Here is a 27,171-nt window from a genome sequence, read left to right as displayed (position 1 = left end):
ATGTTCCAGGTGGCACTGCTGCATACATTTTGGCTGAGGGTATCATCCTAGGCACCCTGCTAGCCACATGAGGCTAGCAGAGAAAAGTTCAGATGGCCAGACCAAATGATTCCGTGGGCCTTATATGGCCCCCCGGCCTGAGGGTCCCCATCCCTGCTCTAAAACTTCATAGTCAATGCTGAGGGACACAGAGTAGCCCACACTATTGCCGCAGTTGCACCAAATAGCCATATATATTAGGCACAGAGTAATTATAGAAACAGAAACAATATGACAAACAATCCTTGCGCCAGCAATTTTCCAATGAAAGTTCACTGTATTGATTTCAGATGAGGAACGATTTTGGGATGACCAAATATTCTTATATGGTTAAATGTAGTTGCTCCATGGGTACATAAAAACAAAGAAATATATGGAATACTGTATTAGAAAATAATCTAAACCAGATAGCCTGTCAGCAAGACATCGGAAAAGGAAACCATTAGAGAGACCCTTCAAACAGTGATCCTCATGTGTCAGGCAAGAATCATAACACCCCACACAGTGTCTCGTTATAGTAACAGATGCTCCTTATATCTGTTTTTAATGTTTATTACATTTTTGTTAAGACATACTACACTATATTTTTCACTTTATTTTAGTAAAAATAATGTTAATAAATAGAGCCCATAGAGTAATTATACGTTTGTGTAAATATGTAGTTGCATTTTGTATAGTTATCTCACATAGGGCTCTATTTATTAACATTATTTTTACTAAAATAAAGTGAAAAAGGGTGTTTTCACACCCTTGTCACATTATTTTAGTATCACCTATAGTTATTACAGGGCAATTGGAGTAGAATTCGTAGAATTCTACTCCAACCCCTAAGTATCACTTATTTTTAGTAAAGCAGATCGCATTTCCCATAATTGTAATGGGAAATGTGATCTGACCAGAGTTACTAAAAATAAAATGTGAAAAAATATCAGGGAAAGCCCTGTGATAATAACGCCACCTGGAGGTGGCGTTATCCAGGGTCTCCCCTGGTTACCGGCCTCCTGCCCTGCTCTAATGGGGAGAGCAGAGCCAGGAGTCGGTCCCAGTAATCAGCTGTGTGGTCTAAACAGACCACAAGCTGATCACTGTAAAAAAAAAGAAAAAAAAATTGTAAAAAAAAAAATTCACTTACCTGACTCCAGGGACCGGTGATCGGGCCTCCGGTGATGACTCCCCTCCGGTCAGCTGGTCTCCCATAGTACACTGCTGCCCAGTCATCAGGTGAACGGGCCCCAGTGCAGTATGGGAGATCACATGACCGGAGGAATGGAGAACATCATCGGAGGCCCGGATCATGCAGGTAAGTGTAATTAAGGGAGGGGGGTTGCAGGGGGGAGGTGGGGTCGCAGGGGGTCCGTGATTGTGTGGGTGGGGCTTAGCACCGGGGGCGGGGCTTAGTGCAGGGGGGTAGCAGCGGCGACCGGTCGGCGCATGTGCGGGCACTTAATCACGGTATTTTCTGCAAAAATACCGTGATAAGGCTCCGAAGGGGATTTGCAGGGACAGAGCTTTATCGCAAGCTCTGTCCCTGTAAGGGACTTGTAGTAAATCCCTGTGATATTGCCTGAATTCGCAATGCGAATTCACTCGGTAATATCACACTACAATCTGCATTCAATATGCGGATTGTAGTAAATAGAGCCCATAGAGTAATTATACATTTGTGTAGATATGTAGTTGCATATTTATATACATGTATGAAGAACATGCTTTAGGTATGGGTGTACATTTATGGTTCCAAAAACTGGCTACGTGGTAACAGAAGAGAATAATATATATATATATATATATATATATATATATATATATACACACTGTATATATAAAGCTTTTCCCACAAGACCACGCCCCCTTAACATAAATCAGCTGAATGACAGCTGTAATATGAATATTACACATTTCCTCTATTGGTATAGAAACTGTTGTACAGTATTAAATCTTAGTTTACTTTCCTCATTATTGGATAGTTTGTAGGTGCAGGTAATGTACAGGTGATCTTACAGTGTGACTTTTGTAGCCATATTACATTATACCAGGCTTCTCTATGAAATGTGATTAGTTACATGAGTTAAGCTGGGTACACACTAAACAATATGTGTACCCAGCGATGTCAGATGCGACTGACCCGGTGGGGGTGCCGGCATCGGTACGTGCATACACAGTTGCTGGCAATGACACACGATGGAGGAGAGGGGGTGGGGTCATGTTGCATTCGGCAGCATGGCATCGCTAATGATATCCACAGATTTTAATGCAAGTACAGACAATTTGGGATATCGTTAACGACCCACGGGACGCGCATTGTTAATGATATAGTGCGTACACACTGGACGATAAAACTAAATTGTCACGTTATCAGCAAAATAATTTAAAATGTCGTCTAGTGTGTACCTAGCTTAACAGTAGGAAATCCTGTGCACCTCACCTCAGGAGCGATGTAGCCAGGTGTTCCTGCGTATCCATTGGCTGTTCTGTCTCCCAGCATGTTTTCAATTGCAAGACCGAAGTCTGCAATCTTCAGATGACCCGTTTCAGCAACTAGAATGTTTTCAGGCTTGAGGTCTCTGTGAAGAAAATACAATCTTTGGGCCTGATTCAGAGCCGTTCGCTATTTGCGGTCGTTCGTTCAAAAACAAGGGGTGGCTATTCAAATGATCCGTTAGCAAATTGCAGTCTGTTCACACCTCTAAGTCTGAACGAGCGAGCAAAACATACGCTCGTCTATTTGTTCAAAACGCCCCCTGGCCGCTCGCACCATACGTCATGTCCGCTATTTATTAGATTAATCGAGTACATCGACCAGCGTATGAACTGCTCGCTATTCTTGTGGTTGGTTTTTGCTACCACAATCTTGCGAGCAGTTCTGTCTATAAAATAACCCAGTGACGTGGTCAATGACGCTGCTGTATTAATTATGCACACCCATAAAACGCCCGTTTTGACCTTTAAGCACGCCTGCGTTCGGATCTCCACTCCCCATTTTCAAGCACCTTCCCCTGTTACCACCCACATACGCCTCATTCTGTCACTCAAAATAGCAGGCATTCGCTATATTGCGAGCACATGAATTTCGGCCGCACTGACTGGTTCACGCATGCGTATAACGATCCGTACGCATGCGCAGATGTGCGAACATCGCTCGGAACGAGCGTACTGCCGCTAGCGAGTGGCTCTGAATGAGGGCCTTTGTATGCACTATGCAAATATTATTTTGATACATTAACTGATATTAAACTTTAAATGTATACATTCTAAATATTAGTAGCTTTAGGAGCAATGACTAGAGTGCCAGTACCTATTGTTAGAATTTTTAAATTAGTGTTCATATGATCCCACTATTTTATGTACATTTGTATGGGTACAGCAGAATTCCATTAACCATTTTCCTGCTAAGCACTGCAGAGGTTCAACTTGGGGTGGGGGACTTATCTAACAGTCCCCTCTTATAGTTGATGTTGCTTGGACCAAGAGCCTGATTCAGATCCAGTCGCTAAGCTGCGCTCACTCGCTAGGGGCAATTATCGCACATCTGCACATGCGTATGCTTCAAAGTACACATGCACAAACCAGTCACTGCGGCCGGGAATCGTGCGCTCGCAGTACACAGACTGTATGCTACTTTGAGTGACAAATAGCGCCGTTTGTGGGTGGTGACAGGGGAAGGTGCTTGTGAACGGGGGAATGGTAGTGCGAACGCAGGCGTGTCTGAGCGTTGAAACGGAGTTTAATGGGTGTGCATAATTAGCAAAGTAGCGTCATTGAACATGTCACTTAGTTGTATTTGAGCCTGAACTGATCGCACTGCTTGCGGTGGGGTAGGGGCTACCTCAAGGGCTGCGAGCAGCTCCGATGGCTCTCGATGTTACTGATTAATCAGACACTTCCTGGAGATGACGTGTGCTACAAGAGAAAGGTGGGCGGCTTTATACACCTGCATACGCTCACTACCGTTGCGTCCTTAAGCCACACAGTGCGATCACGGAATTTGCATACCCGGCCCCTTTTGGTAACCAGCGATTGCGGCTTAGCGAGCAGGACTGAATCAGGGCCCAAGTCCCATTTGTATAAAACACATTAATGTTTTATACCATTAATGATAAAGTATGCATATTAATTGTGCCAGATATGTGTGCCACAATGCATACACAGTATGTTACATAAATGTGCTGTGATGATAGAACAGTGGCCGGCATGTCACTTGTATATCTTTTTCCTTTGGCCCGACCTATCTTGCTTAGTGGCCAGTGTATACTGTTCTAACTCCCAGACTTTTACTGCATCTTAAAGCCTCTAATTTTACTGGCTAAGAGCTATTAGCTATTGCTATTTCCTCACTGAAGTTTGGTAGCAGTTTGGTACACGAGAAGAAATATAACACTATTAGCTAATGTTAGGTAATATTCAGTTTCCTGTCTTGTATTGGATTGCCCAAGTTGATGGCATAGAGAAAGCACAGCAGCTACCAGGCAGTAACCACAGTTACTGGTACTATAGCTGCTCCCAGACCAGGGGGGAGGTTTCTCTGCTGGGGTTTGCTGCAATTGTTGGCAGAGAACTAATCTGCTAGAAGAGTACATAATGGATGTTATTATGAATAACTCCTCAATATTAACTGCAGTCTAGTTCTCCTTCTCTTGTTGTTATATGCACAACTCATGAAAGGGAAATTGGTAATATCCTAACTTGGTATTTCTGTACAAGTGTTTTAAAGCCCCATTTATCAAGGATCGCTTATGCAATGCAATCAGGGCATGCCATTAACACCCCTGATCACATTGCAAAATGCGATCCTATCTGCTGGATGTTTTATCCGGGACATGCAGGGAGACGGGCTCCAAAAGGAGCCCATCCCTGCGATGTCTCCGGTGGGCAGTCGGTGCTGCGCATGCGCAGTCCTGCGGACTGCACATGAGTGGCTCTCATTGCCGACGGAGGGTTCCAGGAGATCCTTCCACTGGCTGAAATGCGGTAGGTTACCTATAGACTACAGCGGCTAACACTATCTTCAGATGGCGTTAGCTGCTGGGGCCAATATCAGGAATGCTTCGCATTCCCATTATTGATACATTTGGCAGCATCGCTTCCCCCAGAGAAACCTATGGGGGAGGCGGCTGCCAGCGACAATGGAGGGATCGGAGATACCTGCTGCAGTCCCTCCTTCATACATCCGGGGGATACTTAGTATTTGAGGTAAACCCCCGAAAACAGGTGTTTTCACTTTGATAAATGGGTCCCTTAATCTTTTAATTTAATGTAAAGATTAAGGGGTTTCAATGTTTAATTACTCTTCCTCAGAGGTCCCCGCCAGTAGTGTAATGTGCAGTAAGAGTGTGATATCCCCATATTACAGGAGAGAGTGACGTCCTTAAGCAGACAGAAAGGATGTCCTATACTCAGCATGTAGACTGCTATGGAGTTACCCTGACAATGCCTGATGTGAGGGGGCTACAACCAATACATCCCCATATCAGGCAGCTGAGAAGCTTCTGGAAAGAACCTCTGAATAATGTGAGTACAAATTTTTAAAAACTCTCCTCACCCACAAATCCCAATAACAGAATAAATGACTTGTGCAGAGAGATCCTATATGTGTTCTGAGAATACAGAGTGAGCATTACTGTGTAAGGGAAGCAGTGTATAAGATGTAGGCGGACATATCGGCAATGAATAAATGTATAACATGTAAATATTCTGCATAATACTATCCATACTTATATAATGTCATTATACTATTGTTATGTTGTAGCTATATACTTACCGATGGACAATGCCCTTTGAATGGAGGTATTGTACCCCACATACAATCTCCGCTCCATAGAACCTGGTGGATAGAATTAAGTTAATGTTTCATTGTTAGGATGGTTACGTAATGCCAACACTCATATTTTCTGACAATGTCTCTGACATTTCTTTTATATTTACTAACTCATTTCTCTTTGGTGATCCCTATCACTAATCTACAGTATTCACCTCTCTATAAGATTGGCCAACTTGCACGCCCATAGGCAAATAGCACCTTTCTATGTGATAAGCTCCACCCCAGCTCTATCCTAATTGGATGGGGTTATACCCATGTGTCCTTCTCCCTGCATCTGACAACTGCCTCCTTTCCTATATAAAGCTGACTCGCCCCGCTGTTCTCTCTGACCTGCCTAATGAAGCCCAACCTGAGATCTGGCATCAACAGTGAGAGCAGAATCTCCTCCAAACACATGTGGTGAATATTATATGTATACATTACTATAGGGACATTCCTCATCAAGGGCTCTATTTACTACAATCCGCATATTGAATGCGGATTGTAGTGTGATATTACCGAGTGAATTTGCATTGCGAATTCAGGCAATATCACAGGGATTTACTATAAATCCCTTGCAGGGACAGAGCTTGCGATAAAGCTCTGTCCCTGCGGATCCCATCCGCACTCTAGTCGCGGTATTTTCGGAAAAAATACCGCGACTAAGAGCCCGCGCATGCGCCGACCGACCACCGCTACTACCCCCCCACCGACGCTAAGCCCCGCCCCTGGTGCTAAGCCCCACCCCCCGCGATCACGGACCCCCCGCGATCGCGGACCCCCCGCGACCCCCCCTCCCTTCATTACACTTACCTGCATCCTCCTGGCCTCCGGTGATCTTCTCCGGGCTTCCCGATCAGGTGATCTCCCATACTGCACTGGGACCCGATCACCTGATGACCGGGCCCCAGTGCACTGTGGGAGACCAGCTGACCAGAGAGGAGCCATCACCGGAGGCCCGATCACCGGTCCCTGGATTCAGGTAAGGAAAAAAAAAAATTTTCATTTTTTTTTCTTTTTTTTTACAGTAATCAGCTTGCGGTCTACTTAGACCACACAGCTGATTACTGGTACCGGCTCCCGCCTCTGCTCTCCCCGTTAGAGCAGAGTGGGAGCCCGGTAACCGGGGGAGACCCTGGATAACGCCACCTCCAGGTGGCGTTATTATCACAGGGCTTCCCCCGGTATTTTTTTACAATTTATTTTTAGTAACTTAGGTCGGATCACATTTCCCATTACAATTATGGGAAATGCGATCTGCTTTACTAAAAATAAGTGATACTGGGGGTTGGAGTAGAATTTTACTAATTCTACTCCAATTGCCCTGTAATAACTACAGGTGAAACTAAAATAATGTGAAAAGGGTGTGAAAACACCCTTTTTCACTTTATTTTAGTAAAAATAATGTTAATAAATAGAGCCCCAAGTGACCAATGTAACTTACCTTACTGTTTACTTTTATTCTCAGCACACATTTATTACTATAAGAGTGTGTCCCAAATATACATCTCATGTAGTTTCTGCTTTATAAGTGTTTGACAATGTAAAATGTGGCTAATATTGGCATTGGTGAGCATATGATTCTGAGTGGGACCCAGCCGCATCCGTGTGTGCATCTTTTGATGGTCGCTCATCTGTGACTTTATGCCAATTCTCCTGGCATAAGTGGTTAAGAGTCTGTGTACACAACCATTTTCAATTACACGCCCTTGGCACACCCATGAGAAGGGCCATATCTGTGTATGATCTAAGCCACCTCCCTGTCTCCGCCCAGGAACACCCACTACATTTTCAGCACATTTCTGAGACTGTGTCTCCTGTGAGCCTCAATTGCAGCTCTGACCCTGTGCGCACACTATCTGGGCACATGCGCAGTGCGACATAGATTCATGCGTAGCACAAAGAAATCGGCAGTGCGTGCGACTTGGCCCTTAATTTGCTTAGGGTAGGATCAACATACTTAAAAAAACAAACTAACATTTTGCTTAGAACATAATATAATTTGTTATACCAAATGGCTAGTTGTAAGGAGGAGAACATAATATAATTTGTTATACCGCATGGCTAGGTGTAAGGAGGAGAACATAATATAATTTGTTATACCGCATGGCTAGGTGTAAGGAGGAGAACATAATATAATTTGATATACCACATGGCTAGGTGTAAGGAGGAGAACATAATATAATTTGTTATACCGCATGGCTAGGTGTAAGGAGGAGAACATAACATAATTTGTTATACCGCATGGCTAGGTGTAAGGAGGAGAACATAATATAATTTGATATACCGCATGGCTAGGTGTAAGGAGGAGAACATAACATAATTTGTTATACTGCATGGCTAGGTGTAAGGAGGAGAACATAATATAATTTGTTATACCATGTGGCTAGGTGTAAGGAGGAGAACAATATATAATTTGATATACCACATGGCTAGGTGTAAGGAGGAGAACATAATATAATTTGTTATACCACATGACTAGGTGTAAAGAGGAGAACATAATATAATTTGTTATACCACATGGCTAGGTGTAAGGAGGAGAACATAATATAACTTGTTATACCACATGGCTAGGTGTAAGGAGGAGAACATAATATAATTTGTTATACCACATGGCTAGGTGTAAGGAGGAGAATATAATATAATTTGTTATACCATGTGGCTAGGTGTAAGGAGGAGAACAATATATAATTTGTTATACCACATGGCTAGGTGTAAGGAGGAGAACATAATATAATTTGTTATACCATGTTGCTAGGTGTAAGGAGGAGAACAATATATAATTTGTTATACCACATGGCTAGGTGTAAGGGGGAGAACATAATATAATTTGTTATACCACATGGCTAGGTGTAAGGAGGAGCACATAATATAATTTGATATACCACATGGCTAGGTGTAAGGAGGAGAACATAATATAATTTGTTATACCACATGGCTAGGTGGGAAAGATTTCTGGACTGCACAACCTGACTATATATATGATGGGAGGTACTACCTGATTAGACTAATTGCAGGCACAGAAACAGACAAATCTCAGGTGCACAACTCCAAATTATTAATAATATATATAAATGCAATAAAATTTTGCAATCAATAGAGGTTTTAAGCATAATCATGGCCAAGGTTATGGGCCTACCCACCATATCCAAGAAACCTCTTTCGGGTAGGTCCCTGACATACTAGGCTTCAAATCCAGAGCGCAGGACCCCCCAAAACTGGCCCAGCCAAGCCGCCCCAGGGCACCACCATAGTAAGAAAAGTGCAGTGTAAAGAGATAGTTAGGAGCAGCTGCATATAAAGAATGAAAATAAAAAAGTGAAGTACATGTATATTAAACACACACAGTGAAGGGTTAAAATGTGTTATAAAGGAAAATGTGTTATAATGCGGTGCCCTGAGACAGATTAACCAATGCAATCCAGGGGGACTCACACCCCAAAAATGAACCAAAGTTGCACTACAGTATATAACTTGTAGGACTTATCTAGAATTGTGCCTAATACAGTGTGCATATACATTACCATACTCCATGCTTTGAAACCAATAAGGAAGGGTGCTAGTCCAGAATGAGGGTGTCTCTTTTCCCTCAGAAGTGCAATAAAGTACATTAAATGGAGCATATGGGAAAGATTTCTGGACTGCACAACCTGACTATATATATGATGGGAGGTGCTACCTGATGAGACTAATTGCAGGCACAGAAACAGACAAATCTCAGGTGCACAGCTCCAAATTATTAATAATATATATAAATGCAATAACATTTTGCAATCAATAGAGGTTTTTAGCACATGGCTAGGTGTAAGGGGCAGAACATTATAGAATTTGTTATACCACATGGCTAGGTGTAAGGAGGAGAACATTATATAATTTGTTATTCTGCATGGCTAGGTGTAAGGAGGAAAACATAATATAATCTGATATACCACATGACTAGGTGTAAGGAGGAGAACATAATATAATTTGTTATGCTGCATGGCTAGGTGTAAGGAGGAGAACATAATATAATTTGTTATACCACATGGCTAGGTGTAAGGAGGAGAACATTATATAATTTGTTATTCTGCATGGCTAGGTGTAAGGAGGAAAACATAATATAATCTGATATACCACATGACTAGGTGTAAGGAGGAGAACATAATATAATTTGTTATGCTGCATGGCTAGGTGTAAGGAGGAGAACATAATATAATTTGTTATACCACATGGCTAGGTGTAAGGAGGAGAACATAATATAATTTGTTATGCCACATGACTAGGTGTAAGGAGGAGAACATTTCATGGTCACAGGTGCAAACATTTAAAAGCAGATTTTCCAAAAAATTATGTATAAAAATATCTAAAAACCTTCATGTTATAAGATTGTCCAGACCAAGGGCGAGATGTAATTGGTTGTGAGTTGGAAAATGAGCGAGTATAGAGCTATACCCGCACATTTTCAGAACTCACACTAGGGTGTGAGAATATGCAAACTCACATGTTTCTAACAGCCCTGCAACTCGCAAAACATGCATCCAGATGTTTTGCCATTATGAGCATACATGTTTAGCTCACATACTATTATTGTCTGTAAACTAAATAAAAAAGGGACCTGCTTCAGGATAGCGAGTCTAGCCTGAGCAGGTCCGAGTTACACAGAAAGAAGCACAGGTCCGTAAGATCTGAGCATGTTTCTGTGTGTTTAAAAAACATATATATATATTTATATATATATATATTACGTGCGTTTCACCACCCCACCCCCCACAAGCATAACCAGCCCTAGGCTCTGCTGAGCCTGTCCTGGTTCTTAATATACAGGGGAAAAAATGTGGAGAGTTCTCCTGTATTTTAAGAACCAACAAAAGGCTCTGTTGATCCCGTCCTGGTTGTGGAAATACAGGGGACAAAATGAGTATGGGTCCCCTGTATTTTCCATAACCAACACCAGACTCTTTCTAGCGGTGGTATAATGCCACAGTCGGGAAACCCTTTCAATAAAGGTGTTTCCCTCTCCAGGGCACACCAGGCCAGTGGGTGCTAGGTTGATAGTGTAAATGTATCTTCCGGTCAGCCGCACTACACGGCCAATGGGACAATAACACATGAGGCGCTGTGCAAGGTAATGTAGGAAGGAATGAGGGTTTGTTCCATCCTTCAATACATCATTCTGATGTGTACCACGGATACGATAAATCGGCCCGTCGGCCACCATATCTTCCAGGTACACATCGCTTCAGTGTGTACCCAGCATAAGACCAGCTGTGATCGGTGACATGTTTGCACACTTTGATAAAACAGCTTTACAATTATGTTACAACTGTTTTGCCTGCTAATATTATGGATATCCCAATTCTAGATATAACGCAGTATGTTATACTTATAAACACTGTGTTATCTATTTCTATACATTAGAACAACACAGGACCTCATTCAGAGTCAGTCATAAGCGGCCGTTCAGTCGTACGCATCCGATGTTTCCAAACCACGCATGCGTACGGTTAGTTGTGCGCATGTGCGTACGAGACCTTGCGATCCAAAATGTTGTCGATCGTACGGCTTACGAGCAGGAAGTGGCTTCCAAGAGTTGATTGACATGAAAGGACGTTTGTGGGTGTTGACGGGGGTGGAGGTCTGAAAACGCAGGTGGTCCTCACCGTTTTCAGGGCGTTTTAGGGGCGTACATAAATTACCTGCTAAGACCAACATAGAAGGCCGGAAGTAGTAAAACTTCACTCTGTGAGCAGGTTCGAGGCCTGGCTGATCGTACAGCATAAAGGTTGGGTTCATGCTCTCGCAAGCCCCAGAGTATAATCGATACTATCGAATGTTATTGATGTTAGGATTGATGTTTCTATTTTGAGCCACACAATGCAAGCAGCTAATAATCGTTTGTTGAAGCTTATAACACTGCTTATTGGCTTGTAATTGATTCAGTTGCATTTGCATTAGCTAATAAGAATAAATAAATTTCATGGGGATGGCTTATTCTATGCGTTTTTTTGTTAATTTTTGGTGTAATTTGCACACAACACAAGCGGCCGCAACCTTCAAAAGAAAATGAACATACAATGATTGACTCGATCGCTAGCTGCTATCACTCGCTAGCTAGAGGGGGTGCATTGTTCACATATGGGCGTCACTTTGGTTGCGACCGACAGGCCGTGCGATTACTTCTTTTTTCAGTTTTGCAGTCGTTAGGCGTACGACCGAGCGGCCGCTTACGACCGACTCTGAATGAGGGCCACTGTCTTTAAGTCCATCCTCTGTCTAGTTGCTTTTACAATATATCATTCTATATCCTCACCTTGCACTGGGGATGTCAAGGCGGCCTTCCCTTGTGAGGAGCTGATGGAAATCCCCACCACATGCGTACTCCATGCCAAGAAGCACATGCTCCTGTTTATGGAAGAAGCAGTAGTATCATTACACATGTCGGAGAAGCCAGGAGGGAACAAACTGGACTGTGTCATCTATTTACCACTAATAAATAAACAGAAATCAAATTATATGAGTTTTGCATTTTTTTAATGTTTTTTTTTTCGTTATTTTCTCCTCTTGGGAATAAAAAGGACAGTCCAGGGAGGACAAGGAGAACATATAGTAGGTAGGAGAACTGGTAAGAAGTATCACACTGTGTTTGTTCTATAGTGTTTTTTTATAGTGAAGTTCTTAATACATCATACCAGTAAAATGTTTATTTTTACAATGACAAAAAAGGAAATAAATGATCCTACATGCAAACATTGATAATAATTCAAACATCTAAAGCAAAACATCGCAATTAATGAATAATTGCAGAAAGGCTGCATAACTACATTAGCATTGGAAGCTATCAAAGGTACTGATCCCCAATCTATGGGCCACATAACACAGGCAAAGCCGCTCTTTTCTTCCTGCAGGAAGCAGGACAGATGCACAGATACCTGGTACAGAATTACCGCTGTCTCCCTGTATCTGTCCTTTCTTGCATTGTCCTGAGTCGGTGCGGGTTTCTACATTCACCCACACAGCTGCAATGAGGCTTCTTGTAAATAATGTCAGTAAGCAGCAAGAATGAATGAGCTACTCTGCAATATGCCCCCAGACCAGTGGTGGCTCCTTACCTGCCTGGTCGGGGGGTTTGCACTTCATAGGCTGCAGTCTATGTGGCCCTCTCCTCCCTTGCCATCCCGGTGATTGACAGCTGATGTCACAGGGCTTAAGTCCGTCGACATGAGGGGCGGAGCCTGAATAAGGGGCGTGACTTTAACCCGGAGCTGCTAGTAGACAGGCTGGCTTTTAGGGGCTGCATCAGCTGCAACCCCTATGACCCAAATAGGGCTACCGTGATAGCAGGGGAGTGGCTCTCATGGGAAGCACTCTCTCTGCTATTGCAGTCCAGATTGGCAGTCCCAGGGGGAGAAAATACCTCCCCCCTATGACTGCCTGTTTAGCTGTAATCAGCTGGGAGTGCTTCCAATCAGAAGTCATTAGCACTGCTAGCCTAGGCAGTCCCTGCGGGTGGTGGATTTTATAGGGGGAGCTGCAGTCCCACAGCTCCTTGGTAAAATCTGCCACTGTACCAGACTGTTACTGTTTTACAGGAGAGCATGGTCTCATAAAGAGTTTTACTGCATGGGAGGACATGTAAGTGCTATGTAGGGGAATGTGTTACTGCATGGGAGGACAGGTAAATGATATGTACGGGAATGTGTTACTGCATGGGAGGACAGGTAAGTGATATGTAGGGGAATGTGTTACTGCATAGTTGGGACATACTTGCCTACTCTCTTGGAACCTGCAGGAGGCTCCTGATTTTTCAGGCAGTCATCCCGCACCCCTGGAGGAGTAGACATCTTAGTTATGTGGGCAAAATGGGTAGAATCGTACCGGGAATCCACAGTCCATCGGGAATAGGCAGGGCTTAATGATGCAATTCTATAATATTTGCATAATTTGGCCCCACCCCCTATTCAAATGTGTGCAAATGTGTGCAATTTGCATATTGTCATAAGGGGACAGGAAGTATGAGCTGGGAGGGATGGGGAAGAAATACAGCATGTTACTGCAGTGGGGGAGGGGGAATGTCTTACTACAGAGGTTAGGGAGGAATGTGTAATAGCAGAGATGGTGGCAAGGGGCGTATCTGTAATGGGTGCAGACCATTGCACCCATATTTTTAATACTTATCACTCTAGAGTCCTATGTCGGCACTATCAGCATTGTAAAAATCTGCAGCCATTTGCCTGGCGTTTTGCGCATGCGCAGAAGGGAAATCGATGAAAGAATGGCTGTGGTACCATTTTCCCTGTGACTTGCGCATGCACAGTAGACTCTCGGTACAGACTAGTGCCCAGAGCCTACTGCTGCAGCGCTGCGCTCAGTGTGCTGCCGACCGCCAGAGAGAGAGGAGGGGGCCCCGGACTGAGACTACACATGGTCCCCTCCTCTATTAGTATGGTGGTATGATAAATAATACATCCCTAACTATATGATAAAAAGAATAGTGGACAGCTGGCTCTTATCTGTATTTCCATGTTAGGATATCCCATCAGGGGCATTTCTAGAGGGGAGGGGGCCTGTGTGCAGTCTTCAACACGGGCCCCCTCCTCTCCGCCCGGAAGCCGGCAGCGCACTGAGCTGTGCGCGGCCAGCGCTGGAGGTATAGACTCTGGGCACTAGAGTGTGCCCAGAGTCTATAATGTATGCACAGGTCACCGGGAAAATGGCTGTGGCGGCCATTTTCCCTGTACTGCGCATGCGCAAATGACGGGAAAATGACCGCCGCGGCCATTTTCCAGTCGTTTTACAGCGCCGGACCCCCGCGCCGATGTGGGACTCCGGAAAGGTAAGTAATATTATGGGTGCAGGGTGTGCGGTGTGGGGCCCCCCTGGAACCAGGAGCCCGTGTTCCCTGCACACCCTGCACCCATTATAGATACGCCCCTGTATCCCATACTCATCACCTGCTATGTCCTCCCATTAATCAGTCCAGTAACTGCAGCCCCTCAGATAACCCCACTATTAATGATTATCGGCGAAGGTCTGTGACATATTTAGGCCAAGTAAACAGCCAGGTCCCAGCACTGGAGTATACAGTATGTGGCAGGAGATACAAAATTGCTGTGTACACGAATATAAAACTGCAGGAAGCACTTTATTAGTCTGATGCTACAGACATACACTCAGGTACAACATTCAATTCTGCTGTTCATTTTCAATAACCTCTATATCACCAAGTGTTGTAGATATGGAAATGATTAGATGAGATTTGCTTTCTAGGAAAGAAAAGTCACAGCAGAGGAAATTGAGGATATATGGTATATGTGTATATATTGAGCAATACAGAGATAATGACAGCAGTACCTTGGTCTGGAAAGCAAAGTACCCATGGATAAGGAAGGCGCTTCCCGATGCAAGTTCTAATATCCTCCTCTCCACAAACACCATATCCTCCTCGCCCTCCGCTAGCAGCTCTCTTTTGCTCATGACTTTAACGGCCAAATGGTGACTACCATAGGAATCTGCAGCCAGCAGGACCTAGAGGAAATATTACAGAGTCAGCCTCATAAGCAGTACAGGAATATAAAGGCAAATGCATTGTTATTTCACAGTGATTGTGTATTAACTGCTGGATTACTGAATAAGAAAAGATAGACCCATAAGAAGCTTTTGTTCTGTAGGCACCCATAATCCCACACCCATAATCCAATTTCAGGTACTTTGATATATATACCACCTTGCACCCCCTCTCAGCACCTCGATTGCTGGGAGTAAAAGTATGTAGATACTGATGAGGAGTATTTGGGGATGGGTATGGGATGCTGGCGCTCGGGATCCCGGTGGTCAAAATCCCGATGCCAGCATCCTGACAGGGTTAGGATACCGACACCTGATGGTAGGTATCCTAACCCTTCTTCTACACCTACCTCTTACCCTGAACCTAACTTCTCCCCCTAGTGCCTAACCCTAGCCCCTAACCCTCCTCATAACACCACCGCATACCTTCGGGATGCCAGCAGTAGAGATGCAGATGCCAGGATTTTGACAGGTGTCAGGATTCCAGTGCCAGTATTCTAAGCATCGGCATCCAATGTGGCAGGATATTGACCGAATCTTGAATCTTTGCTAAGTGTGCATTAGGCAATGAATTGCACCTAGTTTTCCACATTGCAGAAATAGACTTAGGGGTCTATTTACTAAGCAGTGTTAGGAGACAAAGTGAAATGAGATAAGGTACCAACCAATCAGCTCCCAACTGTCATTTTTCAAACACAGCCTGTGAGATGGCAGTTAGGAGCTGATTGGCTGTTACCTTATCTCATTTCACTCTGGCTCCTAACACTGCTTAGTAAATAGACCCCTTAAAGTATCTGGGATATGCAGCTACTCTAATGTGTTATTGGCTGACAGTGTGAGAGACAGCTCCTGATTGGCTACCCAGCTATTAACAATCCCTGCTCACTGGAGTTTAATTAACTTTATGTAGGGTCAGGGTGTAACTATAATTTTGAGGGGCCATAGCAACAGTTTAAATAGACTCCAAATACTTCTACAGAGACACATCTCTCAGTAGCAGTTGTTCATTTAATGCTCAGTTTCCATTATAGCATACAGTACATACAGTTCACATTATGCCACATGGTGCCTCATTTCAAATTAGGCCTCACAGTGCTCCAGTTCACATTATGCCAAGGTGCCCTCAGTTCACATTGATAGGCACCTCCTTACTGTAGCACGGCTCTTGACCTTGGATGTTTTCTACCACCCCTTGTGCTTGGTACACCAAATCTGCTACACGTGAGCCACTATGAGGCAGTGGTCTGGTGGAAAGGTTACAGGACTTTCTTCGGGCTGCACCCACGCTATGGAATGCCTTACCACGCACAATAAGACTTACCTCTAGTCTTCAATCCTTCAAGCGTTCCCTGAACACTCACCTATTCAGACAAGCTTATCAGATTCCAGAACTGACCAAATAACCTTCATAGCTTCCATGTCTTATTACATCCCCTCTCACAGTCCACACATAACCTCACATATTGTCTTTCTTTCACATACTCCTGTCATTTGGCCGACATTCCTGTGTGACTGGATCATGCAGCCCACAAAGAAACTCTGCATTCTGACCGGACCAAATTGCAAAATATAGCACCTATCCTTGTGTATCAATGCCTATTTCCCTATAGATTGTAAGCTTGCAAGCAGGGCCCTCTTACCTCTATAGTCAGGTGCATAAATATTGGGACATTGACAGAATTTTCATATTTTGGCCTCTATTCACCACCACAATGGCTTTGAAATGAAACAAACAAGATGTGCTTTAACTGCAGACTTTCAGATTTACTTTGAGGGTAATTACATCCAAATCAGGTGAACGGTGTAGGAATTACAACGGTTTCTATATGTGCCTCCCACTTTTTAAGGGGCCAAAAGTAATGGGACTGTCAACTCAAAAGCTATTTCATGGACAGGTGTCGGCTATTCCCTCATTATTTCATTATCAATTAAGCAGGTAAAAGGTCTGGAGTTGATTCTAGGTGTGACATTTGCACTTGGAATCAGTTGCTGTCGACTCTCAATATGAGATCCAAAGAGCTGTCACTATCAGTGAAGCAAGCCATCATTAGGCTGAAAAATCAAAACAAACCCATCAGAGAGATAGCAAAAACATTAGGTGTGGCCAAATCAACTATTCGGAACATTCTTAAAAAGAAAGAACACACTGGAGAGCTCAGCAACACCAAAAGACCCGGAATACCACGGAAAACAACTGTGGTGGATGACAGAAGAATTATTTCCCTGGTGAAGAAAAACCCCTTCACAACAGTTGGCCAAATAAAGAACACTCTCCGGTAGGTAGGTGTATATGTGTCAAAGTCAACAATCAAGAGAAGACTTCACAAGAGTGAATATAGAGGGTTCACCACAAGATGTAAACCATTGGTGAGCCACAAAAACAGGAAGACCAGATTAGAGTTTGCCAAACAACATCTAAAAAAGCCATTACAGTTCTGGAACAACATCCTATGGACAGATGAGACAAAGATCAACTTGTACCAGAGTGATGGGAAGAGAAGAGTATGGAGAAGGAAAGGAACTGCTCATGATCCAAAACATACCACCTCATCAGTGAAGCATGGTGGTGATAGTGTCATGGCGTGGGCATGTATGGCTGCCAATGGAACTGGTTCCCTTGTATTTATTGATGATGTGACTGCTGACAAAAGCAGCAGAATGAAAGTGTTTCAGGCAATATTATATGCTCATATTCAGTCAAATGCTTCAGAACTCATTGGACGGCGCTTTACAGTGCAGATGGACAATGACCCGAAGCATACTGCAAAAGCAACCAAAGAGTTTTTTAAGGCTAAAAAGTGGAATGTTATGCAATGGCCAAGTCAATCCCCTGACCTGAATCCGATTGAGCATGCATTTCACTTGATGAAGACAAAACTGAAGGGAAAATGCCCCAAGAACAAGCAGGAACTGAAGACATTTGCAGTAGAGGCCTGGCAGAGCATAACCAGGGATGAAACCCAGCGTCTGGTGATGTCTATGCGTTCCAGACTTCAGGCTGTAAATGCATCCGAATACTTGAATAAGTTTGAGGATAGATAAGCACCCTGTTTGATATGTAATTTTGTTAGGTAAATTAAGGGTTAAAAGCTGGAGGGGGGTGCGGTTAGTTATTGGTCATTTGAGGAGTATAAGCCTATGGTAGGATTTCTGGGAGGGCTTAGAGGTCCCATATAAATAATCTGGGGAAGGGAGCCATCTTCCTCTTTCCAGTTTATTCAACCAGGCTGGCTAAGTGTCACTTATATATTATATTTAATCTGCCTGTCTTTCCCTTGTCCATCTGCATTTTACACCTCATTTATCTACCCTTTTCTTACACCCTCTCTAGCTCCTGTCAGTATTTCTCCTATTGTTTATCTATTTTGCTTCCTTTCAGACTCTGTTCCACATTTTCCTCCTCCCTCCCCTGCTTTTGTGTTCATCCATCCCCTGTCCCCTGCTAGTATCTTCTCAGCCATGCCCAGCCATTCAGCCGCCCCCCACCCCCCGCCCGCCCGCCGCCTTATGGAAGCTTCCAGGCCTCTCGCCCTGCGGCCCCCCCGTCCCCTTCCAGTACCCCCCTCACTTACTCCCAGGCCCCGCCGTTCACCCAACGCCCCCCCGCCGCCTCTCACCACAGTAGCTTCCTCTTAGCGGGGCGCGCCCTGCTATAGGCCGCGACCGCGCGGCTGTCTGCGCTCCCGCACATGGCCCAGATCATGGCCGCCTGGCTCCCCGGCGGCGCCGCGAGTAGCTCAGGCGGCCACAGCCCCCCGTCCCAGCACCGCAGATCACGGCCAGCCCGCTCCCTGCGCCGGCGGTTGGCCCCGCCCACAGGGTCACGGCGGCCATTTTATATATTTTCGGCCTACGCAGGGAGCCCTGCTTGGTCCCATTCCCCCCTTCATCCGCCCCCTCTGCTCCAGGAGCAGAGACCTCCCCACCCCCCCCAGCCATCACCGCTGTTCTTTAGTAACAGGGTTTTCCAAGGCCCCAGGTGCCCCACCCAGCAATCTTTCCCCTGTTGTTTGCCGGCACCCAGGGGCGGGAGTTATACCCCTTCGCCCCATTTCTGGCTCAGCAGTAGGACAGGTCCCCATATTTATACCCCAACACACTACACGCAGAATCCCCTTGAAATATACTGCCCCTTACCATCCTGCCCCTTCCGTGTACCATCAGTCACCGCCCCCCACACTGTTCCAGTACGCCCCCCCTGCTGCAACTCCAGACCCTAACCCCCTTTTACAAGGTTTTTGCACCTTCCTATCAGGTTTTTTCACCCCTTTTCCCTGCCTCATGCCCCCGCACCTGCATATTCCCAAACTACACATATCCTCCCCCTTCTGTCCCCCCTGCCTGCCCCGCAATCTGCCCACGCCCCCCACTGCCACCCATTGCCCCCCCTGTCCCCCATTCCGCAGGCGCAGTTGCTGTGCGGTCCAATTCACTAGTTCTTGTTTCAAGCCCCCAGGTAGGAGTTTCTGATCTTTCCATTCGCGTTATCGAAGGTCCAGCAGACGGATGATGCAGTGGTATCAGCGAGTCAAATCGTGGTGGGTGCACCGCGCAGCGAGGGACAGTTGGCGAACGCTCAGGAGGAAATGTCTGGTCCTTCGGCGGCAATTTCTGGTGAGCATGGTTTTTCTACATTTCGCAGCGCACATTTATCTTCCACTGATCCTAGCGATTCTTCCAGTTCATCTGATAGGCCGCGCAATTTAAGGCGTTTCTTTGCGCAAAAATAAAAAATAAAATTTTTTTAAAAATAAATAAATTAAAAAAATTAAGGCAAAGCGGGGGAGCCCTAAGAGGTCTAACACAGTGTCGGCAACTAAGGTGCCGGATGCATCGGGAGATTAGGTTCACTGCGCGAATATGGCTATCCTTAAGGGTTTAAGTTCTAAATTTAGGGAGTAGATCAAGAAGAGTATATTTCTGCATATGTTTGCGGTTGCGGATTACGCAAGTAGGTCTTTGGATCAGACTTAGTCAGCTGGGGTAGTTGCGGAGGCGACATGTTGTTCTTACCAGAATTCGGTGGAGTGTGCATATGTTTTTGCGGCACGCCCCTTGAATCCAGGCCTGGGGAGTATTAAGAATGTGCTAAAATACATGCACATTGTACATGGCTTAAACTAGTCAGCTAAAGGTACTGCTTGGCGGCAATACGACGCATTTAGGACACAGCAGGAGGGGTAGGCAGTGTTTTAATTAGGTTTCAAGGACGTCGAGGTTTGGCTTGCAGTCAATCAACTGCCTAACGCGCCTGCAGATTCCTCGGCTGGTCTGAAGCAGCCTTTTCTGATCCGCACTGGATCTGCAGGCATCAGTTGCGTATCGTGCTACGCGTGTAATAACATGCAGCATCATGAGGGGCAGGCTGTGGATATTGGCATATCTGCATGCTCTGCGCAGGGGGTCTGCGGCGCAGGAGCAGGTTGAGGAGAATAGGGCAACGAGCATCGCGGAGGTGTTCAATGAAGCGCCGTTGCTGAGTAATTTGGGGGTTTTGAGGAGTTGGTTGGGTCGTTATCCCCTTGGGGAGGAAGCAGCCTTTTTTTGGGGGGCAAGGTTTTGGCGTGGGTTGGTGTTTACCTTTGACATGGGCGATATCTGGGTTTTCTAGGAGGATTCTGAAATCGGCACATGTCCATCCGGAAGTCGTTAGAGGTACGGTGGAGGCGGAAGCCAGGTTAGGGCGCATGTGCGGCCACCTTTTTGCATCCCCCCCCTTTTCGGAAAGTTTAGGTGCACCGCCTTTAAGGCGGCACCGTAGAGGGAACCGAGTAGATTTGGGTTGATACAGCATCTCTCTTGCCCAGTTAGAAGGGTTGGACTCCCACGCATGATGTCCATCAGATTGTCGTGTCGTTTGCCAATCTGTAAAAAAAAAACGCCCTGGAGATAGTACAAGGTTTCGGGGGGAGGGCTCTACTAGCTAAGGCGGATATCAAATCCGCTTTCCGGCTGTCGCCCATTCACCCCGAGTTCTTTAGATATGTGGGAATTAAAGTAGTAGAGCTCTATTACGTAGACTGATGTCTGTCGATGGGCTGTTTGATTTCGTGTACTTTTCGAGGGTTTACTTTTTTGCTTGCCGGCCTTGTTCGTCGTTAGTAAGGTCTACTTACAGTATGCGCATATATTACTTGGATGTAGAAACCGATACCTTGATAGGGTTATACCACTTGTCTATGGAGAGGGCGTGGCATTTCGGGGGAGTTGCTAGAAGCGTTCATTTCGGTAAAGAAGGTTTAGTTAATGTAGTTGCAAGCGCTATTGGGTCCCCTCAGTTTTGCGTTTAGAGTCATACCTAGGAGTTGGGTTCTTTCAGCAGATGGCTAGGAGGAACCTCAGCGGGGGTTAGGAAGCCTCATCACCTCATTCTGCATCTCTTTGAAGCTGAGTGAGGTTCTGCGTTTTTGGTTGGTTGCTTATGTGCGAATTCAATGGCGTAAAGATATGGCCTCTGGCATCTATAGCCAATTCAAACTTCAACTGTTTACAGATGTGTCCGGTTCCTTAAGTTTTGGTGCATTTTGTAAGGGTGTGGTGCACGGAGCCCGGGCCGGTTACTTATGGGTTTCAGGGCCTAAACAAGAACATCCTTCTTTTAGAGAGTGTTCCCAATGGTAGGGGCGGTTGAGCTGTAGGAGAGCAAGATTTGCAATAGGCGAATTCCTTTTTGGATAACTTAAGCGTGGTGTAGGTCGGTGCTAATCAAGGACGGACTTAGATCCGGCCTTACGGTTGTTGATGTATTTTACACTGCTAAGTGGGTAAGGAATATTGAATTTAGGGCATGGCAGGTTTCAAGAGCTGCAAACGGTATGGCGGACGCCTAAAATCTTTTTCAGTGGGACAGGTTCATTTTATCGCGCCTCCTGTTTAAATGGTTTAACCTTCCCTTTCCATGCCCGGCATTTCATTGGGCTGGCATCAAGGACCTCACACTGAAGTCATTGATGCCTAGTACATTAAAGACCTACACGGCGGTTTGGTACGATGAGCAGGGTCTTAGCTTCCAAGAGCGGGTGAGGTAGGTCGATTGATGATTATATACCAGAGTTTGTCTGGGGCTGCCATGAAAGGGGGTCATTCCAAGGCGGTTTGTCTTCAGCATTATCAAGTATCTCTAAATTTTTCCAGGCATGCCTTGGGCGGATCTGGCCAATTACATTATACTAACCATGGGCAAGCTAGTTGCTGCTAATAAGCTTTATGCGCTAGCAGGTTTAAGGTTTAATAAGGTGGTTATTAAGCAGGTATTGATCTTATGCTAATTACATAGGTTTAAGACAGATTAGCTGGCCAGGGGGCGTTGGATTTCTATTCAGGCGCTTGCATATCTCGTGAATTTGTCCAGTTGCTCAGGCAGGGTGCTTTAATAATGTTGGCCCTCCAGGTGGCGGGCACTGGTTTATTCTTGCTAATCCAACCCCTTTGTCCAGGTGGCAGTTTATGAGGGTGTTTCAGAATTATCTTATTGCTTTAGGTGTAGCTACGGAGCTTTGCGGGACTCATTAATTTAGGTTAGGGGCAGCAGCTTGCGCAGCGGGGGCAGGTGTTTCAGTCGACTTATTAAAAACAGTTAGGGTGGTGAGGTCGTATTTAAAGGAGGATAAGTTGCACTAAGTAGTTGCGCTCCTTGCGAGTTTGTTGGGAATCCCAGGGGCCTTATGCCTACTGCCGCTAGGGATTCTGAAAGGATTTTCAGCTTTTGCCCTCAAAGAGGTTTTGCTGTTTTTCATCTTCAGATGGGTCACCCAACTATTTGTTTCCCTTTCCTTGGGGTTAGATTGTTGTTGTTATTATACATAGCAATTTCTGTCTGTATTAAATTCCAATATCTGTCTGTATAAATGCCAATTTATGTCTACGTGAACTCTCGGACAGGTTTGTCCGGGAATGCTAATTGTCGGGTGTGGGTAAATTCCTATTTTTACTGGGCTAGCCAGCACCCCTTGGATTTGCAGGTCCAATTTTTTGTTGTGAGTGGGTAAGTTGCAATTGTTAGGATTACGAGAAATGCATTGGAAGCGCCTGCTAGATGCCCTATGGGCAGCAGAGGAGACGTTTGGGGCCCCACTTGGGAGGCAATGATTTGGGCGCATGCGTGGGTATTGAGCGGATATGGCCATTGCACGCTTGTCATTTAGCGTTGGCGGACGCGTCATGCAATACCCAAGTTTTTTACGTTACAGGGCGGAGAGCTTTCATAGACCCAATGGGGCTTAACTCATGGGCGCGGGGCTAGTGTGGTTGATCAGTGACCTCTGCAGTTTCCCTTTATTTTCAGTAAGGTCACAGTTTGGTGGCGGGCCTGGTTCTGCGAACCGGGCTTTGGCGGGAAGCAGTGCTCATGGGCGGCCTATTATTAGCGCAGGAGTGCCTGTGGTAGCATCTTTCCTTTGAGAGCAGCCAGTTTGTCACCGCCTAAAGGGGGGACATGGTCTTTGTTCCAAGGGAGGGGCCAATGCTGTGCCAATTAGGGGAGGATGGTACTGCCCCAGGTCAGTCTGCGCAGGGCGGGGATCCGCCCCTATTATTTAGTATTGGTATCCATCGGGCTGTGGCCTTGCGAGCACTGCTTTCTTCTTGCCACCTATTCTAAAATTTCAATTTGATCAATAAATTCTGGCTGTGACCTCTTTTAATTCCATATACATGTGTCAGTGTGTTTATTCCTAGGTTTAGGATTAAGTTAAATTAACAAAAGGGAATAATAAAACAAATGGGTGACTTATTGCCTGCAAAGGATTTGCAACAAAGTATTAAAAAGTAAAAGTCAGATTTAGGATTGTTTAGTTTGTCCCATTACTTTTGGCCCCTTAAAAAGTGGGAGGCACATTTAGAAACCGTTGTAATTCCTACACCGTTCACCTGATTTGGATGTAATTAACCTCAAATTAAATCTAAAAGTCTGCAGTTAAAGCACATCTTGTTTGTTTCATTTCAAAGCCATTGTGGTGGTGAATAGAGGCCAAAATCTGAAAATTCTGTAAATGTCCCAATATTTATGCACCTGACTATGGCCCTGATTCAGACCCACTCGCGAGCGGCTGTCCGCTCGCAAGTGGGTCGATGTTATGCACTGAGCATGCACACGATGGAGGGAGCTCCGTCGTGCGCATGCGCCAGACGCGACGAGCGAAGGAAAGTCCTTCGCTCGTTGTGTCTGATCAAAGGGGGCGTGCTGTCGATGTTGACTGACAGCACGCCCCCTTTGGTGGGCGTGCCGGGGGCGTGCCTCCCTGACGGGGGCGTTCCCACGGGAACACCTCCCGTCAGAAGCCGGCCCACTGACATCACTAGTGATGTCAGTGGGAGTGATTTTGGCTCTGATAGAGCCAAAATCACTCCGGAGCTTGCGGTTGAAAACCTCAACCGCAGGCTCCGGCTCGCAGTTTCGATGGCCGCGATGGTCACGACCATCGCGGCCATCAAAATGCACGCTCGTATAGGCTGTGGGTGGTGGCCCACAGCTATACGAGCGTCCAGGAGGACGCTCCATTTTCATGGAGGGCGGCCCTCATTCAGAGCGTGCGCTCTGCTCAGAGCGTACGGCTCTGAATGAGGGCCTATGTCTGTCTGTTATTACCCTGTTTTGTTCTATAAATGTTTCCAATTGTAAAGCGCAACGGAATATGCTGCGCTATATAAGAAACTGTTAATAAATAAATAAGTCTACAAAGTACTTGCCATGGGCTAGTGTATACAATACACAGTATTGATTAGACTAGTAACATGGACAGTGACTATGTGCATCTTTCTATGGTGCATGTCTAGTCACTGATTGCTTTCTATGGTGCATGTGCAGTCAGTGATTGCTTTCTATGGTGCATGTGCAGCCAGTGATTGCTTTCTATGGTGTATGTGCAGTCAGTGATTGCTTTCTATGATGTATGTGCAGCCAGTGATTGCTTTCTATGGTACATGTGCAGTGAGTGATTACTATCTATGGTGCATGTGCAGTCAGTGATTGCTTTCTATGGTGCATGTGCAGCCAGTGATTGCTTTCTATGGTGTATGTGCAGTCAGTGATTGCTTTCTATGGTGCATGTGCAGCCAGTGATTGCTTTCTATGGTGTATGTGCAGCTAGTGATTGCTATCTATGGTGCATGTGCAGCCAGTGATTGCTTTCTATGGTGCATGTGCAGCCAGTGATTGCTTTCTATGGTGCATGTGCAGTCAGTGATAGCTTTCTATGGTGCATGTGCAGTCAGTGATTACTATCTATGGTGCATGTGCAGTCAGTGATTGCTTTCTATGGTGCATGTGCAGCCAGTGATTGCTTTCTATGGTGCATGTGCAGCCAGTGATTGCTTTCTATGGTGTATGCGCAAGTTAGTGATTGCTTTCTATGGTGTATGTGCAGTCAGTGATTGCTTTCTATGGTACATGTGCAGCCAGTGATTGTTTTCTATGGTGCATGTGCAGTCAGTGATTGTTTTCTATGGTGCATGTGCAGCCAGTGATTGTTTTCTATGGTGCATGTGCAGCCAGTGATTGTTTTCTATGGTGCATGTGCAGTCAGTGATTGTTTTCTATGGTACATGTGCAGTCAGTGATTGCTTTCTATGGTGCATGTGCAGCCAGTGATTGCTTTCTATGGTGCATGTGCAGCCAGTGATTGCTTTCTATGGTGTATGCGCAAGTTAGTGATTGCTTTCTATGGTGTATGTGCAGTCAGTGATTGCTTTCTATGGTACATGTGCAGCCAGTGATTGTTTTCTATGGTGCATGTGCAGTCAGTGATTGTTTTCTATGGTGCATGTGCAGCCAGTGATTGTTTTCTATGGTGCATGTGTAGTCAGTGATTGCTTTCTATGGTACATGTGCAGTCAGTGATTGCTTTCTATGGTACATATGCAGTAAGTAATTGCTTTCTATGGTACATGTGCAGCCAATAATTGCTTTCTATGGTACATGTGCAGCCAGTGATTGCTTTCTATGGTACATGTGCAGCCAGTGATTGCTTTCTATGGTATATGTGCAGTCAGTGATTGCTTTCTATGGTGCATGTGCAGCCAGTGATTGCTTTCTATGGTGTATGTGCAGTCAGTGATTGCTTTCTATGGTATATGTGCAGTCAGTGATTGCTTTCTATGGTACATGTGCAGTCAGTGATTGCTTTCTATGGTATATGTGCAGTCAGTGATTGCTTTCTATAGTACATGTGCAGCAAGTAATTGCTTTCTATGGTGCATGTGCAGCCAGTGATTGCTTTCTATGGTATATGTGCAGTCAGTGATTGCTTTCTATGGTGCATGTGCAGCCAGTGATTGCTTTCTATGGTGTATGTGCAGTCAGTGATTACTATCTATGGTACATGTGCAGTCAGTGATTGCTTTCTATGGTGCATGTGCAGTCAGTGATTGCTTTCTATGGTGCATGTGCAGTCAGTGATTGCTTTCTATGGTACATGTGCAGTCAGTGATTGCTTTCTATGGTACATGTGCAGTCAGTGATTGCTTTCTATGGTACATGTGCAGTCAGTGATTGCTTTCTATGGTACATGTGCAGTCAGTGATTGCTTTCTATGGTGCATGTGCAGTCAGTGATTGCTTTCTATGGTCCACTCCAACCCCAAAGGCCTCACATTTATACTTCACAACACATTAACAACCTAAGTATCTGTAAGCAAACATGAGTATATACTTACATAGAATGGTAATGCAAAATCAAACCTGATAGATTGAAAAGAATTGTGCTGCAGCTTTCTAATAGCATCCAAATTTAGACATATACTGTAGTAAATCCCCTGTGCAAGGCCGGCGCTTTCACTAGGCAAGCTTAGGCAGCT

The 27,171-nt window shown here is 45.1% G+C and overlaps 1 protein-coding gene across 1 annotated transcript in view; it reads right to left on the bottom strand.

The window, feature by feature from the left end:
* Positions 1–27,171, bottom strand: part of LOC148511739 (protein kinase C delta type-like) — a 50,997-nt gene that overhangs the window by 7,328 nt on the left and 16,498 nt on the right. Inside the window, exons 3-6 of the mRNA XM_088482937.1 lie at positions 15,167–15,340; positions 12,126–12,217; positions 5,798–5,860; positions 2,465–2,603 (exon numbers count right to left, since the gene is read on the bottom strand). Of these exons, the coding sequence (XP_088339063.1) occupies positions 2,465–2,603; positions 5,798–5,860; positions 12,126–12,217; positions 15,167–15,340 (468 nt within the window). The remainder of the gene's footprint in view (positions 1–2,464; positions 2,604–5,797; positions 5,861–12,125; positions 12,218–15,166; positions 15,341–27,171) is intronic.

The sequence above is a fragment of the Taudactylus pleione genome, unplaced genomic scaffold (genome assembly GCF_031769625.1).
Source record: "Taudactylus pleione unplaced genomic scaffold, aTauple2 ptg000296l, whole genome shotgun sequence".
Classification (NCBI taxonomy): domain Eukaryota; kingdom Metazoa; phylum Chordata; class Amphibia; order Anura; family Myobatrachidae; genus Taudactylus; species Taudactylus pleione.
This window is presented reverse-complemented; position numbering and strand designations above follow the sequence as displayed.